Source organism: Typha angustifolia, chromosome 8 (assembly GCF_048772165.1).
Source record: "Typha angustifolia cultivar Huaian chromosome 8, ASM4877216v1, whole genome shotgun sequence".
In the NCBI taxonomy this organism is placed as follows: domain Eukaryota; kingdom Viridiplantae; phylum Streptophyta; class Magnoliopsida; order Poales; family Typhaceae; genus Typha; species Typha angustifolia.
In genome coordinates, this window is record NC_133246.1 from 2,434,936 (window position 1) to 2,450,066 (window position 15,131).

The following is a 15,131-nucleotide window of genomic DNA, read 5'->3' on the forward strand; positions in this document are numbered from 1 at the left end:
TTTCGGAGAGTATCAAGTAGAACTTTTAATTCTATCTACTGTGCCTAATCATTTGATTCATAGATTTGAGAGATTGAAGCATTGAAAAGGGAGTATTTTTTTAGGTTAGAGGAAGCAAGAATGGAGATTCTTGGATTTTGCAACAGGTTCTCCACAACTCCAAGGAACAAAAACGGTAGAAATTAATGCGTTAAAATTAAAAAATCTGACTCTAGGGTCCATTTGGCTGAGACCCTTAATCTGATTTAGTAACTAAATATATTTTTATCTTTTTTATACCTAACTAAATTTACTCTTCAAAATCCAGAAACTAAAAAAATAAGATCAACTAATCAAGCCAAACAAGCTCTAAGTCATCTGTTTCTTATAAAAGCTATCTTTAGTTTTGATAACGCCATGCCACGAGTGAGAGACGGATATTGTTTGACTCCTAAGCTATTTAATTACCTTTTTATTCCCTAATAAGCTTTCACATAAAAACATATGTAATTTGCCCCTTAAAAGAATAAAAAAAATATATTAGTATACATAGAAAGAGAGAGAGGATGATATTAACAAATCCTACTGGAAGAGATAAAATTTCTCAAATTTAGTTTGAAGCCAATCAAAACTTGTAATTGGCTCACGACCTTTGGCTATATCTCGGTCGGTGCCTATCCTACCCATCTTTTGCAATTGTTCGTCTCAGATCTCAATGGTGACTATCGTGATGAATTAATTAAATGAAATCCTGTCACTGTTTAAAAGAAAAGGGGGGGGGGGGGGAGTTTGCCATATATATTATACATATCTTCTTCTGTCTATGGGGATAAGGACAATGGGAAGTAATATACTTATCCAACCACCTTTCACAACCAATAAAAAAAGCTAGTACTGCAAACTGTATGAAATACTTTAAAAAAGATTGTCATGCTATATACGAAACCGCTTATATAACATATTAATTCTACGTGCAGGTGCAGTGCATGGATGATCATAATTAGCTGCCTTTCTTGATTGCTTCAATAAAGATTTGGAGGTTAGACTTAGCTCTACAACTGGTTCTCCCCTCCATAACCTCCTCCCTCAACCCCACCACCCTCTGCTTCATCTCCTCCCCTTCTTGCCCTCCCATGACCCTCTCAATGCATTCCTCCACCACACTCCGGTTAGTACTACCAAGCCTCATCCCAATCCCCCAAACTTCCACAATATAAGCACAATTCACAAACTGGTCCCCGGAGATAGGATAGCATAGCATTCTCTGCCCATGTAGTATTGCTTCCAGCGTAGAGTTCCAGCCACAGTGAGTGAGGTAGCAACCCACCGCCCTGTGCCGGAGCACCGACTCCTGCGGTGCCCACTCGACCACCTTCCCCCGCCCGGCAACCGTATCGACGTACCCGGTTGGCAGACCGCCTCGCCATGCGTGTTCATCCTTCAACACCCACAAGAACGGCCGGCCCGTCGCCGCCAGCCCTCGCGCTAACTCCTCGATCTCTGCCGGCCCGATCGGACCGACCCAGCTGCCGAACGACACGTAGATCACTGACTGAGGTGGCTGCTTGTCCATCCACTCGATGCAGCTCAAGTCGGCATCCCACATACTTGGATTGCTCTGCTGGTTGACTTCATCAACATGCTTGTTGCTGTTGTTGGCTAGTAATGGACCTACTTCAAGGATGCGTGTGCCATGACCAAGGTGTTCGACGAAATCCCCGCCTCCTGGAGTTTCTCCAGGGAATGAATTGATGAGGATCCAGTTGAGCGTTCTTACTCTCTCGAGAGTCCATAGCCAGAAGGCGAATCTTGATCTCTGTGAGGCCGAGTTGCCCACCAGCCATGGCAAGTCCTTTGTGCTTAGCTTCGCTTGGGTTGGTAGTTGGAGTTCTTCTACAATTAGCTGTTGGCGGCAGGGGAGCTGGGGGTGGAGAGGCATTCCTGCCATCATCCATGACAATTACAAAGCAATAAACAACCTAGGTTTGCAAAGTTTACACTCCTCTTTCTATAAAAAAGTTATAGTACTACAACAAGCTTTGGGCAAGATCGGTGATGACGTGATTGATATCCATGACGCAAATTAAGAACTAAACAATCTTTAGATTAGGCTCTTGCAAACTTCAAGAAAACGAAAGAAATAATTTGTGTCATTCTTTAGTGCCAAGCATCTCATCCTCCAATAACTAGCGATTGCCATGCCTGTAATCAATCAATTATTCGGCTATTTTTTTACATGGGCGTAGAATATACTCATTGACTTGGCATTTGGGCCAGCCAAGAATCACTGCTTGTTAATTAGCAGGAAACCATCCCATGTTAACTTAAATTCTCTGTAAGGAAGGTGTTCCGTCGAGTAAAGCACCTCATCCTCCATAGTCAACTAGAGAAGGGGGGAAACTTTTAAGGAACATAAGAAAAAATAACGACAGGGACAGATCTCTGCAATCTATCTCACATGGGTTGGAAAAATTCCAATCCGTTATTCTAAACAAATATGTCGTACTCCTCAAGAACATGCTTGCATGCAAAGAAACCCCTTAAGTTACCTCATTGACAACAACTAGGGTTGACCAAGAAATAATTAAAAGGCATTTAGAAAGGGAAAAGAAAATTCTAAGAGAATTTAATGGTGTAGATATTAGTCAGGCATTAATTCTAGATCGCACATGCATGAACCGAGTGCCTCTTATAATATGCTTCATATGCACTTATTTTCAGCAGTAGATCCATAAACGCGTCATCCTACTTCGGATTTTACTCTTAAGCAAGCTTAACAAGATATATGTAGTACAACTTTGTTGCGTTTCGTTTGTCTGAATTGCAAGGTAGATGCATAGTACAGTATATGCTGCTTTCATGCATGAGCAATCAAATGGGCCTACGTGAATTAAAAGCACAGCTGTAGGTTTTTTATTTATATCTCAGTAGCATCAAATTAGGTAGGTACGATGAATTATTACTTCTTACCACACTCAGAGATGAAGCCCTTCCTCATCAGCTCCGGTATCGCCGAGATTATCCGATAAGTCGCGAACATCGCCGGCCAGAACCCGGCGACCGGCACGCCGCACCGCGCGGCGACTGGGATCGCCCACGAGGCCAGGAGGTCCACCACAACGCACGCCGCCGGCTCCGGGCCGACTCCCCTTATCAGGTCCTCTAGGTGAGCCGGCATGTGGGCCTCCATGGCGCCTACGATCGTTGCGAAATCCTTCGGGGAGTCTCCGTCGCCGAGGCCGCTGGGAATCGACGCGAGCGCCACCCGGGCGTCCGCACGGTCGGCTATCCGGCGGTGGATGAAGTCCGGACAGGCCACGGTGGCCGCAAACCCGCGGGCCTCGAAGGCGAGGGCCAGGTGTAACATAGGTGTGACATGGCCCTGCGCCGGAAAGGGTACCAGAATTATTTTGCCCTGAACTCCTGTTGCTCTCATATTCTCTTTCTGGAAGAACAAAATTTTCCTCAGTCTTATCTTAATCTCTCTGTGAATAATATCTATATATATAGAGAGAGAGAGAAGTAGGTTACGATGGATCGAAGTATATGGGAATGGGATCCGTGTTTGAACTAACAGTAGCAGTCACATGAAACACATGCCCCCATTAAGAGTCGCAATTTATCCTCTTCTTTTTCCAAGGTTTCTTTTGGACTTTTAAAATTCTAGGTCACTTTGTTAGGCATAAGAGCAATAAGTGGCTAGCTGATTAACTAATCATGATCGGAATCCAGAGTATTATAAGATCTCGACAGATGATTCAGGTGTTAGTCTCTGTGTAACTTGTGCTCGATTAAGTTTAATGAACCTTTATTAGACTTTACAGCGTATTAAAAATTAGGGATCTTCCGTCCTGACTCCTGGATTCAGGAATTTATTTACTGCCGACCGTGGCTAGCTCCAATTCAGGCGAAGGTAGGTCGCGTCATTTATTATGGAATTTGAGCACAATAGCTTTTGCAAAAGGGTTTGGTGGAAAAAGACCAAATTGAGACGTGTGAAGGGATAATTTCTTTATGGGCATCTTGCCTTTTTTTAAACAAGGAATGGGCTAGATTACAATTTCAATAATTATATATATATACATATATATTGATAATTAGTGAAGGCCATTAATTCCTTTGACTACGTCAGTCTGAACAAGAGTGGAATAAAACCGGGCACATTGTAGCCATGCAAATATTGCATGTGAACATTTTCCGGTAGAGAATATACGTAAAGGTTCCTGCGACCATGGAAAAAATATATTATAATGTTCATTTTAAAACTTGGTGTTGGTGGTTTCATAGTACTGTAGCAACGTGTTAAGTGCTAATTAATAAAAGAATTATACCATCGTTACCATTGCCGGCAACTTATTAATTATCTTTAATTACGCATGGAGCTGACCCAGAGGAAGTCTTCGCCTTTCACTAGAAAATTTTAACAATAATAATAATAAGAAAAAGAATTAGGAAAATTACATTTAAACACCCTTTATTCGGCTTTTATTACGCATGGATGTAGCTTCGTGGAGACATCCTTTCGAGTTCAAGTTCCTCATGTCGATTGGTCGATCCCCAAGAAAGCAATTAACGAGAGATCTTATTCACAAAGGGTATTGTATTAATGAGAAAGGGCAACAGCTAATTAAGCTTAATGAGCTCCTTTAATTATATAACAAGCAACGTAACAAGCAGTACTAGTTTGAACTTCACACATGTTGACATATACAACAGATTCATAAAGCGTAAACCAACTCCAATACCGTAGAAAAATATTGTAGACGTGCGTACGTAGCTAGTTAGCTAGGCTCTTCTATGAGTTGACCACAAGGTTAATCTTGGGGGCTTCGTCTCTCCTCGTGAGCGTGACCTTCAAGCCGTGCTTCATGTACATGGTCAACGCCATCTTGGGGGCAACGGGGTGGTTGTCGACCACCTTGACGTGGTAACGGTGGAGAATGGAGGCGGCGGCGAACTTCATCTGGTAGTAGGCGAAGTCCTTCCCCAAGCACAGCCGCGGCCCGCCGTTGAACGCCGTGAACTTGTACGCCGACTCGCTCATGAACCGGCCGTCGCGGAGCCACCGCTCCGGCTTGTAGTCCCGGCAGTCCGGGCCCCAGATGCTCTCCATCCTTCCCATGGCGTAGATGGCGTAGATGACCTTCGTCCCTTTCTTCAGCACTGTGCCATCCGGGAATACCTCATCCTCCACAACCTAATTAATTTTTTTTAAAAATAATAATAATTAAAGATAGACTGAAAATTGTTGTTTAGCTTTTTCTACACGTCATTAATATTCTCAATCAATCAATCGCAACTCCCATTAACGTGTACAAACCTTAATTGGCTATTAACACGTTCTCGATTCAAATCCCGATTTTAGAATATTAAGCCAAAGTGCTCGTCCTTTTCCAACTTCCATCGTCTCTTTAGTACGGTACGTTAACCCCATTGGAATTGGCTAGTTATCGTATCTTTTAGGACAAGTTAGTTCCAACTACCTACCAGCGCAAATGAACTCTTGGACACGAAACTCTCCTGCTATATTAGTATGAACTACGTATATCCTAACTTAGCCAGGTTATATTATACTTATCATATGCGTCTAGTTACCTCTTAGACTATTAAAAACAAAACTAACTGCTCAAATTAATCTAAGTTATAAAATGAATAAATAAACAAAAACTCTCATAGTAGATTTCGATCTGCGTAAAAATCAAATCCTCCCTTCAATCAGAATACTAAATGTTTTTCTGTTTGTTTGTTTGAATAGTTCGTCTAAGCTAAAAGTTTAACTTAAATTAAATAAATAAAGAAATGAGTTTAAAAGACCATTCACATATGTACGTACGTATATGTATATATATATATATATATATATATATATAAGTATATATATATATATATATATGACTAGTTATAGTTTACGCATGGCGACGTACGTACCTCCTTGTGATCCACTGGCACCGACGGGTAAAGCCGAAGCGCCTCCGACAGCGCGGCCTGCAGATACTCCATCTTCTTCACCTCCTCCGGCTTGAAAACCAACTCCTCATCCCCATTAGTCGTCTTATCCCTCCCTTCCAGTATCATCTTGATCTCTTCAACGATCTTATCCTCTACCTCTGGATTCTTATTCAGCAACCAGAAGAACCACGCCAGCGCCACCGACGACGTGTCGCGTCCGGCGAGTATAAAGTTCACGCAGATGTCCCTCAAGAACTTGTCCGAGAACGCCGCGCCGCCCTCGTCCTTTTGCTTCATGAACACCGTCAGGAGGTCTGGCCTTGCGTTGTCTCTCGCGTTCGACTCTATCTCCTTCTTCCTCGTCTCGATCACCTCGTACGCGAACTCATCGACTTGCTTCAGAGATCTCTTTAAGCTCCTCTCGCTGCCGAGGTCCACGGCCCGTAACGCCTTCCATATCGCCGTCGGCGTCACGAAGCGGATGGTGGTGGCCTCGGTGGCGTCCTCGAAAGCCTTGGCGAAGGGTATTTTCGGTAGTCCCAGCTGGAGACAACCGGGGTCGATGCCGAAGGCGATCATGCAGACATTGTCGAAAGTTAGTCGTAATAAAACGTCTTGGAGATCGATGGCTTCGTTGGTTTTGTGCGCAGAATCGAGCACAGGGAGGAGCCTCGAGTGCACGAGCTCGATCAGGGATCGGACGGTCATCGATCGGAACTCGGCGGAGTGGAACTCCAAGCTCGCCGCCTTGCGCTGCGTCCGCCACGTGTCGTCGTCGGCGCTGAAGATACCGTCGCCGAGGAGATCTTTCATCGTGCTGCGGAAGTAGTCGCCCTTGGGGAAGTTGGCGAATTTAGTCTTGAGGAGGTGCTCGAGGTTGCGGGGGTCAGCGGTGACGACGCAGTGGAGGTTGGTCATCCACGGTCCCCGGAATGTGAACGTGCCGCCGCGCTCCTCCAGCACGTGCGTTATCCACTCGTACATGTCGTGCCGGAGGCCGAGGAGGAGCGAGGGGAGCATGCCGACGACCGGCCACATCGCCAGGCCCTCCCGCTTGCGCTGCCGTAACGAGTGGATGGTTAAGAAGATGGAAAAGGCTAGAAGAACCTCCACGGTTCGGACCTCCGGTAGTAGCCGGAGAAAGCTAAGGTTGGCGGTGGAGAGTGTTGTCTGGTTGCCTGAGTTCATTGTGCTTGTGTAGTAGTAACTAAGCAGGAGAAGAAGGGCATGGTAGAAGTGTGATAGCTCTCCCAGTTATATATAAGACATGGAAGTGTACAAAAATTAGTTTTGACCGTTTGATTTGGTGAGCTGAAAGCTAGCAAGGTGGGTGAGAGTGGTGTGAGAGAGAGAAGAGGATGAGAGGATGTATATTAGGTGTGACTTTAGTATGGTGGCCAAACACAACTGCCTTAAATTAAGCGTTCTAATGGATGCGTAATTAATTAAATCTCTTTGTCCAGGGTACTGAGATCTCTACATAACTAGTTCCACGATTGACAAAGGTTATAAGTTGTATCAATCACATACATTAAAACCTGTCTATCAAGTCCATTTGAAAAAGAGTGGCAGAATTTGGAACAGGATCTCTAATTAATTACTGCGAGATTATTGACTTTAGTGTCAGGAAGATTAATTTCGTCTTGCTTTCTCTTACTCTTTCCAGGTGGTTGGACCATCATTGTCGCAGGTTTCTTGTTAGTTTTAGTAGTTGTGCTGGCTTGCGAGGTAAATAGGCTCAGATGTGGATTTGTTGAAGACTAGTACATATGCCCTTCTTATGTTGGAAGTACATAAACTCTTTGCAACTGTTTCAAGTCAGAGGAGGTTAGCTCGTAAAGCTCCACCAAACACCTACTAGATTATATATGACAAGTTCAACGAAATAGATCTTGCAATAAAAAGGAAAAAAAAATTGATATGAAGTATCAAGTACTATAATTAATCACAATTGATCCTAGATAATGAGGTCGTCGATGATGTGAACTTAATATTAATTAAAGGCAAGTTGCCTGCCTCAGGTCAAGCACGAGAAAGCTTGATAGGCTTGGGTGATCCACCATATGTAAATAATATTTTATTTCTCTTCTCGACTCCTACTTAAGCCATTTTTAACAAGATGAAACAATTAACAAGTTAGTTTTCTCCATAGCAAATTATCACCATGATCATCAAATCTTATCCACCTTTCTCAATTTCATTAGATAGCTTACAATTCTACACCATATTCAAATACTTGATCAACAAGGTACAACGACAGCACAGAGGAGAATTCCTGCCATGCAGGAGGAGCTTGAACACACTGCATGCATGCAGCCTAATTAAGCTGAGAGAAACGTGTGGAAGGCAGAGATCTGCCTCCGAGAAAGTGCGAAAAGAGCGAAAGTGAGCGGTCCGGTGCGAAGACCGGCACTTGGTGGCCAGCCCCCCTCACTGTGGCAAAGGTCAGCCCTTTCTCGTACTCCACAACCCATCCTGCCACTTGCTCCTTATAGTACCATGGCCGCCATCCTCCCCATCCTTTCCTCTTCCTCTTCTTCTCCTTAGCATGAAGCTTCATGGCGTTTATGCTGAACCTCGTCGAAGTCACCGGTACCCTGCCGTCGGTGTCTCCGCTTCACCATTAGAAATTTAACACATGGAAGTTTGTTAGATAAAGAGTTTTCTTCACGTGGTCTGGGAGGTATGAAGGTGTTTGATATGGTTTTGTACCTGTAGACCCAGATGCGGATACCAGCATTCATGAGCTTCTTGAGTACAGGGAGTACAGTGGAAGGGGAGTCGTTCCATTTGTGTATAATCTCACTGCACCATAATGGAATTAGGATCATTACTAATTTACTATGATAGAATTATGTGTATAAGGAATAACTAATATCTTCTGGCTACCTCTAGCTTATACTTAGGGCCTTTTGGTGTCTACTTATTAAAGACCAAGGCAATTAAGCCAATTACTGAGGGGCTTATGGGGATTGGAGAGTAATTAATGGTATAGGAATTCAGTCTGGTTGTAATTGGGGTCAGCTTGCAGCAAAGCAGAGAACAGAAAGAAGTAAATATAGGGGAGGTCATAAATGGGCTTCATAATAATACAACTATATATATATGCAAGACACGGAGATATAAATGCATCAAAAGAGACAATACGACCACTACTTATGAAGACGAATTACTAACACTGTAGAAGAAGCAGGTTAATCAATATATGATATTAATGCATTCAGTAAAAATCTTGAATAGAGAGAGGGAGAGAGATTGACCTGCAGGGGGAGTATGCGTAGGTGAGATGGGTCAGGTTGGCATGCAGAGCTCTCTGCACATCTTCTCTATTAAAATACTTCTTCACGTAGTCCTCTGTGCATGGATCATAACCTGCAGGCATACTCCTTATGCCATGCCACTGCTCCTGAATTTGTTCCAAAAAAAAAAAAATCCTCAACCCAAGTTTATCATATTTCGTATGTTGATCTATTACCTAACAACTTACTAACTCATAGTTTCTACACGTAAGAGAAGAGTATACCACAGCTTACATGTTGAGAGAAGAGATGAGGGGCCGCGCGGAGCTTGGAAGAGCGTCGAGAACTAGATAAGGAGGAAAGACAGATAGGAGTGTAGATGCTATAAATGTCGATGTCATCGTAGGCTTGGAGGAAGGCTTTTACAGCAGGAGAGCAAGCCTTGCTCGGCTTCCCTCCCTCTTCTTCCTCCTTGAAAGAGTCGCACTCTTTTCTCACGGCAGAGTAGAGCTCATCTGATATAATGGCATGGCTCCATGCGTACTCCACCATCCCAAGTTGGTCCGTCTCATCGTTCAGCACTGCGTTGCCAATCTAAAGAGCAGTAAAAATTAAGTAAAGTTATTCAATAGTAACCTAGTGATATGCTTTAGGTGTTAAAACTAAAGAAGAAACAGATGAATACAGCTTTGGTACTCGGAAATGGACTTTTTTTTTATGGAATCTTCTTTTCGTGTGCTCTTTTCCTTTTACTTCCTTTACTAATTAAAAAGAAGAGAGAGTGCGTCTCCTTTGTTCTTTACATTTTTTGCTTCACTAGTATGTGGAAGTAATAGTTAAGTAAAATAATAAAACGTAATCTTACCATGAAACCTTTGAGGTTGATATATGTGTCCTTGGTCGCTTCTTTGTTTCCTTCAAAGATACTCTCTGCAAGTTGGGGAACATAGTGCCCTGTGGAGAATATAAATATAATTAAGAACAAGATTTGTTAGAAGCCATGTGCTTATCTAAATCTTGTTTAAACTTTAAAATCGATGAGTATTTAATTATTCTACCAGCGTAGCTCTCTCCTGCTATGAAGAAGTCATGGGACTTGAACCTGGGAAATTTTCTGAACCAATTTAGAAGAAAACTGTACGAATCTTCTGCAGTGATACGATCTCCAAGCTCCTTCAAATCCAGGGATCGATTTGTGTAGGAGAAGCCTACTCCAACAGGAGCCTCCAAGAACAGGAGGTTTGCCACTGTCATGAACAAGTTTTTATTCGTACAGATTAACACAAGGAGAATAAATGGAAAGGTAATAAGCATTGTTCTAGCAAAAAAGACAGTGATTAAGGGAATAAGTGTTTGTATGCTTGCCCTTATTCCAGGAATAAGCATTGAGTGTGAGGTTTGGCCCATTGCTGCGCACTAGAAATGGACCCAATTCCTGAGCAGCCCCATATGCTACAGATGAGCACCCAGGTCCTGCATGCATGCATGCATTATAATCCAATTACGTTTGTATCAGCAAGAACAAGAACATATGTTAACTGACTGAGGAAATTCTTACTAACAAATGAATCATGAATTAATTTGCTTAATAAGTAAGATAGCAGACTACACAGTCCTTTGCTTAATTAATGATTTTTGGTACTTCAAACAGAGCAAAAAAAGAAAAGAGATTTAACACATCTTAATAAGAGTATTATAGTCATTAAACAATATCCACTATACAAATATGAGAGATGTGGACTAAGCCATGAAGACATTTGACTCACTAGCTAAAATGAATCTCTCTACTGTATAATGGCAGCACTACATCCCATACATGAGCCATACTTTTAACATCATGTCATTTTTCAAGTAATTGCCCTCTTGTCCTGCCTCTCTTGCAAAGCGTGTGCACATGCAGTGAGAGACAGAAAGAAGAATGGGTGTCATAGTAAAGTATTAAACTAAAGCATAAAGAACCCACCTAGTATATTAAAATAAACACCACACTCTGATGCTGGAGGCAATTGTGTCTGCTTTTTACCATCTACCACACAGTCAGACCTTCTCATTTGTCTGCATAAGGACCAGATGGATACTTCTGCTGCTATCTCATAAACATATTCTTTTATTAATCTTTTGATGGTACAATTAGATCTTTATCCCCAACACTTATTTCTATTGGTCCCTCTTGCCGTGGAGAGTGGCAAAGCTTCTCAAAGAGAGACTGCTAGCAAGAAAAGGCTGCAGCTTTTGTGGATATAGTACTAGAAACTGAATGATGCATTTTTTTCACTCCATAGAATGTGTTGACTAATTATTCATGACCTTTAAGCATAATGAATTTGACAGAAATTTATGGCAGTGTGGTGATACTTGCATATATGACACTTTAGAAGGATAAATCTACTAAAAAAGAAAACAAATCCTTTTGTCTTTTGGATTTTTATTTTTGTGCTGTTATTATCACTACCCAAATCAAATTTGTGGGCTCTCTCGACTTTGGCAATATTGGAGACGGACTACCTGACCTCAACGCACTGCTAGAAAAAGCAATCGGTTTGCAGAGTTGGAATATCCTACACTAAAGTTGCTTCTTTTTAAATTGTCCAACCCGCGACAAAACCGAGAAAAGACGAAATTAAAGCACTAAATGCAAATCTAAATTCAGATCTGAAACTAAGACAGCAAACTGGAGAAGGCAATTTTGAAATTTGGAAAAGAGAAGAGAGGGAGAGATGAGATTTAACCGACCTCCGTTGAGCCAGAGGACGAGGGGCTTCTCCTCCGGCTGTTGCTCGGCCTCGAAGAACCAATAGAAGAGAGCCTTCCCCTCCTTGCGCCCCACCCCCACGTAGCCAGCGTAGTGCCGAAAACCCACCGCCGGTGGCTCGCCGGGGAGTCCTCGGACGAGGTCGGCTTCCCCTCCAGCGCTCCGCATTCCCTCCAGTGTTACGGCCATGGCCAAGAAGACCACGACCCAGAGGAAAGCGGCCATCTCTCTCTCTCTCTCTCTCTCCTTCCTCTTTCTTCTTTATTTTTTTTGGGGGGACGGAGAACAGAGAGGGAGGGTTTGGGGGGGGGGAAGTGGGGAGGGAAGAGATTTTAAATGGACTTCAAAGATTTAGAATAGATCTTTTGCATTTGCGCCCCTATCAAACTTTTATTTATGTATGTACCTCCTCCAATTGTCCCATGTGAGGTCCCCCCCAGTCCGAGGGGCATGCACGTAAGCACGTTTGTAACCTTTATTTAAAGAGGTTATAAATTGTCCTATAAAAGGTGCCTCGATAATAAACTTGTAGGGTTATAAATGCAAAAAGGCCAAAAAAATAATTAAGGGGCCGATTTGCTTTAAAATAAATTGAGCTTTATTATATGGGATTCTCGTCCCGGGACGGCGTGTCACGACTCACGTGCTTCTGCAACTAGTCAGTTACTGTTGGATAATGGATGTGAACAGGTTTTTGTATTAATCCGGTACGACTATTCTGGATTTTAGTACGTGCAAAAGATTTAATATGAACAGATTTAATATGACTATTTATATAAATTTTAAGTACATTCCACATGCGGGGATAGCTCAGTTGGGAGAGCGTCAGACTGAAGATCTGAAGGTCGCGTGTTCGATCCACGCTCACCGCAATTACCTTTTTCCCCGCCATAAATTTTGGAACTAAGAAAAAAATCTATATATTTACAAACTGCCCCCATGCAGGATCGAACTACAGACCTTCAGTTTACAAGACTGACGCTCTACCACTGAGCTATAGGGGCTGTTGTCGTTTGAAATTTTTTAGTAAAATAAAAAAATAAATCTTTCACAAAACCACCTAATAGTTTCTTCTCTTATTAAATAACTGCCTTCCGGTGTGCTGAGATGCTTTCCTCAGCCTAAGCTGCGCCGAGTTCACATGCAGCGAGACCTCCCTAGTCTTCAACCTCACATGGTGATGCCTCCCACTCTCACGTCTCCTTCCTCTGGAGCTCATCCTCTTCGGATAAAGAGACCTCCGCATCCGATCTCTCCTCCTCTCCCTAACCGATGTCCGCCGCCTGATCACTCTAAAGCTTCCATGATCATCTCCTGAAGAGTCATCATCTACTTCTTCACCGTAACTTGAACTGAGCTCTTCTTCCACGTCTTCAAACCGACGGCGATAGACGCGCTTCGTGTTCCTTAACTTGTACCAGAGGAAGCATGTCATCTCTTCCATTGCAGCCCAGTAGGTGGAGCATGCAGCCCATGTCATCTTGCAGAGGCTTCTCCCTATGCATTGGATTATGCCGACTTTGAACAGGAGGTAGACAAAGAGCAGAGCTGGAACACATACCAAAGAATAACTTAACATAATGTTGGCATATATAGAGTTTGTCACATATTTTCAGATGGTATTAGAGAAGTGCATACTTATGTAGGTGAGGACCAACACCATGAACAGTCTGACCAAGCTTGATACGCATAGATGCTCAATGAAGCAGATGATGTCCCATGTTCCAGAGCAGATGCCTCTTGAAAGAATTCAAATAAGATATAAATATAATAGTGTCAATTTTCGACAAACAATTATACAAAACCTTGGAGTAATAATTAAGAACTTGACTGCAATATATAGCATCGTCTCATACTCGCAATTCGCGCCAAATATGGTCTTAAATGGAGCGGCAAATGCATTGCCTAGAGCAGCACCGAGGCCTCCTGCAGCTTTGCTGATGACTGTTCCCATTGTTAGAAGCAGTAGCCCATTCCTTTTTCCTTCTTGCAACTCAATCAAATATTTCCCCTGTTGCACTAATTTGTGATTGAATAAGAAAACTCAATTCATATCATGATCAAACATGAGCAAGAAGTTTCTTTTAAAATTAGACTCTAATATATCTATTTCTGATGCGAGTTTCTCTAATCTGAAGTTATAAGTATAAACAATTTCTTGAAAATATTCTAACCTTCTATAAATAGGAAATACAGAGAACTTTCATGAACTTTCATGAACTTTCATGATAAGACAGTAAATAATTAAGGACTGCGAAAGAAGAAAACTTGATGAAGTGATTCATTAGGAAACCACCCACACTTGAATGCCCAAGAGGAGGATGAGAAGAAAGAATCAAAAGAAAGCAGAAGAGAATACAATTAACAATAGAGGAAGATTACGGGGAAGTTTTACTGCGTTAATACCAACCTTCGCCACCAAGCGACCAATGGATCAAGTCTGGAGTAATTTGTGAGGCAGATAAATTTTTCTTCAGAGAAGAGAGAAGAGGAAACGGTTTGGTTTCCATCGGACATGTTTTCCTGCCGTTTGATTTGCAAACGACGGTTGACATGATTTCTAACCGTTAACGAATGATATTTCTACACATACCCAACCTCATCTCGAAACCTCATCGACACCCTCATGACTCATGAGTACTCCAATGTGATTAGCTCCACATGCATTATTGCATGCCTTTGTCAAAAGAAGTCTCTCCTACCTTTGATTTGTGTCAGCTCAACCATCTCCTCCTTTTTCCCATCCCCCATCCCCCATCCCTTTCTTTTCTGGATCTCACCCACTTACACATGGCTAGTAGTTCAATTTAGAGAAGCACTGTCCCCTTCTCCCACTCTTCCCTGTTCCCCTGCTTTGCTGGCCTAATTGACATATTCACGTAATTAATCCAAACACATAGCTAATTCTTTCTTCTTCTTCTTCTTTGTGGTGTGAGTGTGTCCTATTTCTACAGTCACTGTTGTGGAATTGGATATTGCTTTCTAATGCTAAAGTGCAGTACCTTTGGTCCACTGGATTGGAAGGGACCAAGACATGGATCATGGCCAGAGGCATGAACTACTAGAGGATGGACCATGCCATCTCTAGATTTGAACAGAATTCTTCATTATTGATGTTCTATGTTGTAACAATTTCTAACCGTTTACATAACATAAATCCTCTTATTTATTTTTTCTGTCACACTGTCACACTAACTCTCGTAACCATATAA

General features: G+C 42.4%; 4 protein-coding genes and 2 non-coding genes across 8 annotated transcripts; 1 reads left to right on the forward strand and 5 right to left on the reverse strand.

The window, feature by feature from the left end:
• Positions 1-747: 747 nt before the first annotated feature.
• On the reverse strand, positions 748-3,548 carry LOC140764738 (UDP-glycosyltransferase 82A1). Its single transcript, XM_073103467.1, has 2 exons — positions 2,950-3,548; positions 748-1,920 (listed from the first exon to the last, which is right to left on the reverse strand). Exons 1-2 carry the CDS (start codon positions 3,413-3,415, stop codon positions 980-982), a joined length of 1,407 nt encoding a protein of 468 aa, XP_072959568.1. The 5' UTR covers positions 3,416-3,548; the 3' UTR covers positions 748-979.
• A 1,058-nt stretch (positions 3,549-4,606) lies between these two features.
• On the reverse strand, positions 4,607-7,285 carry LOC140766212 (cytochrome P450 86B1-like). The gene is made up of 2 exons (XM_073105684.1): positions 5,908-7,285; positions 4,607-5,176 (listed from the first exon to the last, which is right to left on the reverse strand). Exons 1-2 carry the CDS (start codon positions 7,114-7,116, stop codon positions 4,775-4,777), a joined length of 1,611 nt encoding a protein of 536 aa, XP_072961785.1. The 5' UTR covers positions 7,117-7,285; the 3' UTR covers positions 4,607-4,774.
• Positions 7,286-8,077: 792 nt separating this feature from the next.
• Positions 8,078-12,216, reverse strand: LOC140765392 (serine carboxypeptidase-like 35). Its single transcript, XM_073104453.1, has 8 exons — positions 11,901-12,216; positions 10,533-10,640; positions 10,226-10,414; positions 10,033-10,121; positions 9,462-9,761; positions 9,189-9,334; positions 8,641-8,733; positions 8,078-8,543 (listed from the first exon to the last, which is right to left on the reverse strand). The coding sequence occupies exons 1-8, from the start codon at positions 12,142-12,144 to the stop codon at positions 8,246-8,248; spliced, it is 1,467 nt and encodes a 488-aa protein (XP_072960554.1). The 5' UTR covers positions 12,145-12,216; the 3' UTR covers positions 8,078-8,245.
• A 502-nt stretch (positions 12,217-12,718) lies between these two features.
• Positions 12,719-12,791, forward strand: TRNAF-GAA (transfer RNA phenylalanine (anticodon GAA)). Its single transcript has one exon. It is a non-coding gene; the product is annotated as a tRNA-Phe (tRNA).
• On the reverse strand, positions 12,726-14,530 carry LOC140765781 (uncharacterized). 3 transcript variants are annotated; one of them, XM_073105009.1, is made up of 4 exons: positions 14,330-14,530; positions 13,776-13,930; positions 13,558-13,658; positions 12,726-13,467 (listed from the first exon to the last, which is right to left on the reverse strand). In XM_073105009.1, the coding sequence occupies exons 2-4, from the start codon at positions 13,871-13,873 to the stop codon at positions 12,980-12,982; spliced, it is 687 nt and encodes a 228-aa protein (XP_072961110.1). In that variant the 5' UTR covers positions 13,874-13,930; positions 14,330-14,530; the 3' UTR covers positions 12,726-12,979. The 3 variants fall into 3 exon arrangements, with proteins under 3 accessions (XP_072961110.1, XP_072961112.1, XP_072961111.1); XM_073105011.1 differs by having other exon boundaries at positions 13,558-13,656; positions 13,776-13,938; XM_073105010.1 differs by lacking the exon at positions 14,330-14,530 and adding an exon at positions 14,094-14,306.
• TRNAT-UGU (transfer RNA threonine (anticodon UGU)) lies at positions 12,852-12,923 on the reverse strand. Its single transcript has one exon. It is a non-coding gene; the product is annotated as a tRNA-Thr (tRNA).
• Positions 14,531-15,131: the final 601 nt, after the last annotated feature.

Bases quoted from the DNA above. Each gene is read 5' to 3' on its own strand.
- LOC140765392 (XM_073104453.1), bottom strand. From the start codon at position 12,144: ATGGCCGCTTTCCTCTGGGTCGTGGTCTTCTTGGCCATGGCCGTAACA. The intron at 10,415-10,532 runs GCAAGCATACAA...TGTTCATGACAG, and splicing joins TGCTTATTCCTGGAATAAGG to TGGCAAACCTCCTGTTCTTG. The intron at 9,762-10,032 runs GTAAGATTACGT...ACTGCTCTTTAG, and splicing joins TCAACCTCAAAGGTTTCATG to ATTGGCAACGCAGTGCTGAA.
- LOC140764738 (XM_073103467.1), bottom strand. From the start codon at position 3,415: ATGAGAGCAACAGGAGTTCAGGGCAAAATAATTCTGGTACCCTTTCCG. The intron at 1,921-2,949 runs GTAAGAAGTAAT...GGATGATGGCAG, and splicing joins GGGCTTCATCTCTGAGTGTG to GAATGCCTCTCCACCCCCAG.
- LOC140765781 (XM_073105009.1), bottom strand. From the start codon at position 13,873: ATGGGAACAGTCATCAGCAAAGCTGCAGGAGGCCTCGGTGCTGCTCTA. The intron at 13,659-13,775 runs GTATGAGACGAT...AATTCTTTCAAG, and splicing joins ATATTTGGCGCGAATTGCGA to AGGCATCTGCTCTGGAACAT. The intron at 13,468-13,557 runs GTATGCACTTCT...TATGTGTTCCAG, and splicing joins GTTGGTCCTCACCTACATAA to CTCTGCTCTTTGTCTACCTC.
- LOC140766212 (XM_073105684.1), bottom strand. From the start codon at position 7,116: ATGAACTCAGGCAACCAGACAACACTCTCCACCGCCAACCTTAGCTTT. The intron at 5,177-5,907 runs GTACGTACGTCG...AAAATTAATTAG, and splicing joins TGCCAGTGGATCACAAGGAG to GTTGTGGAGGATGAGGTATT.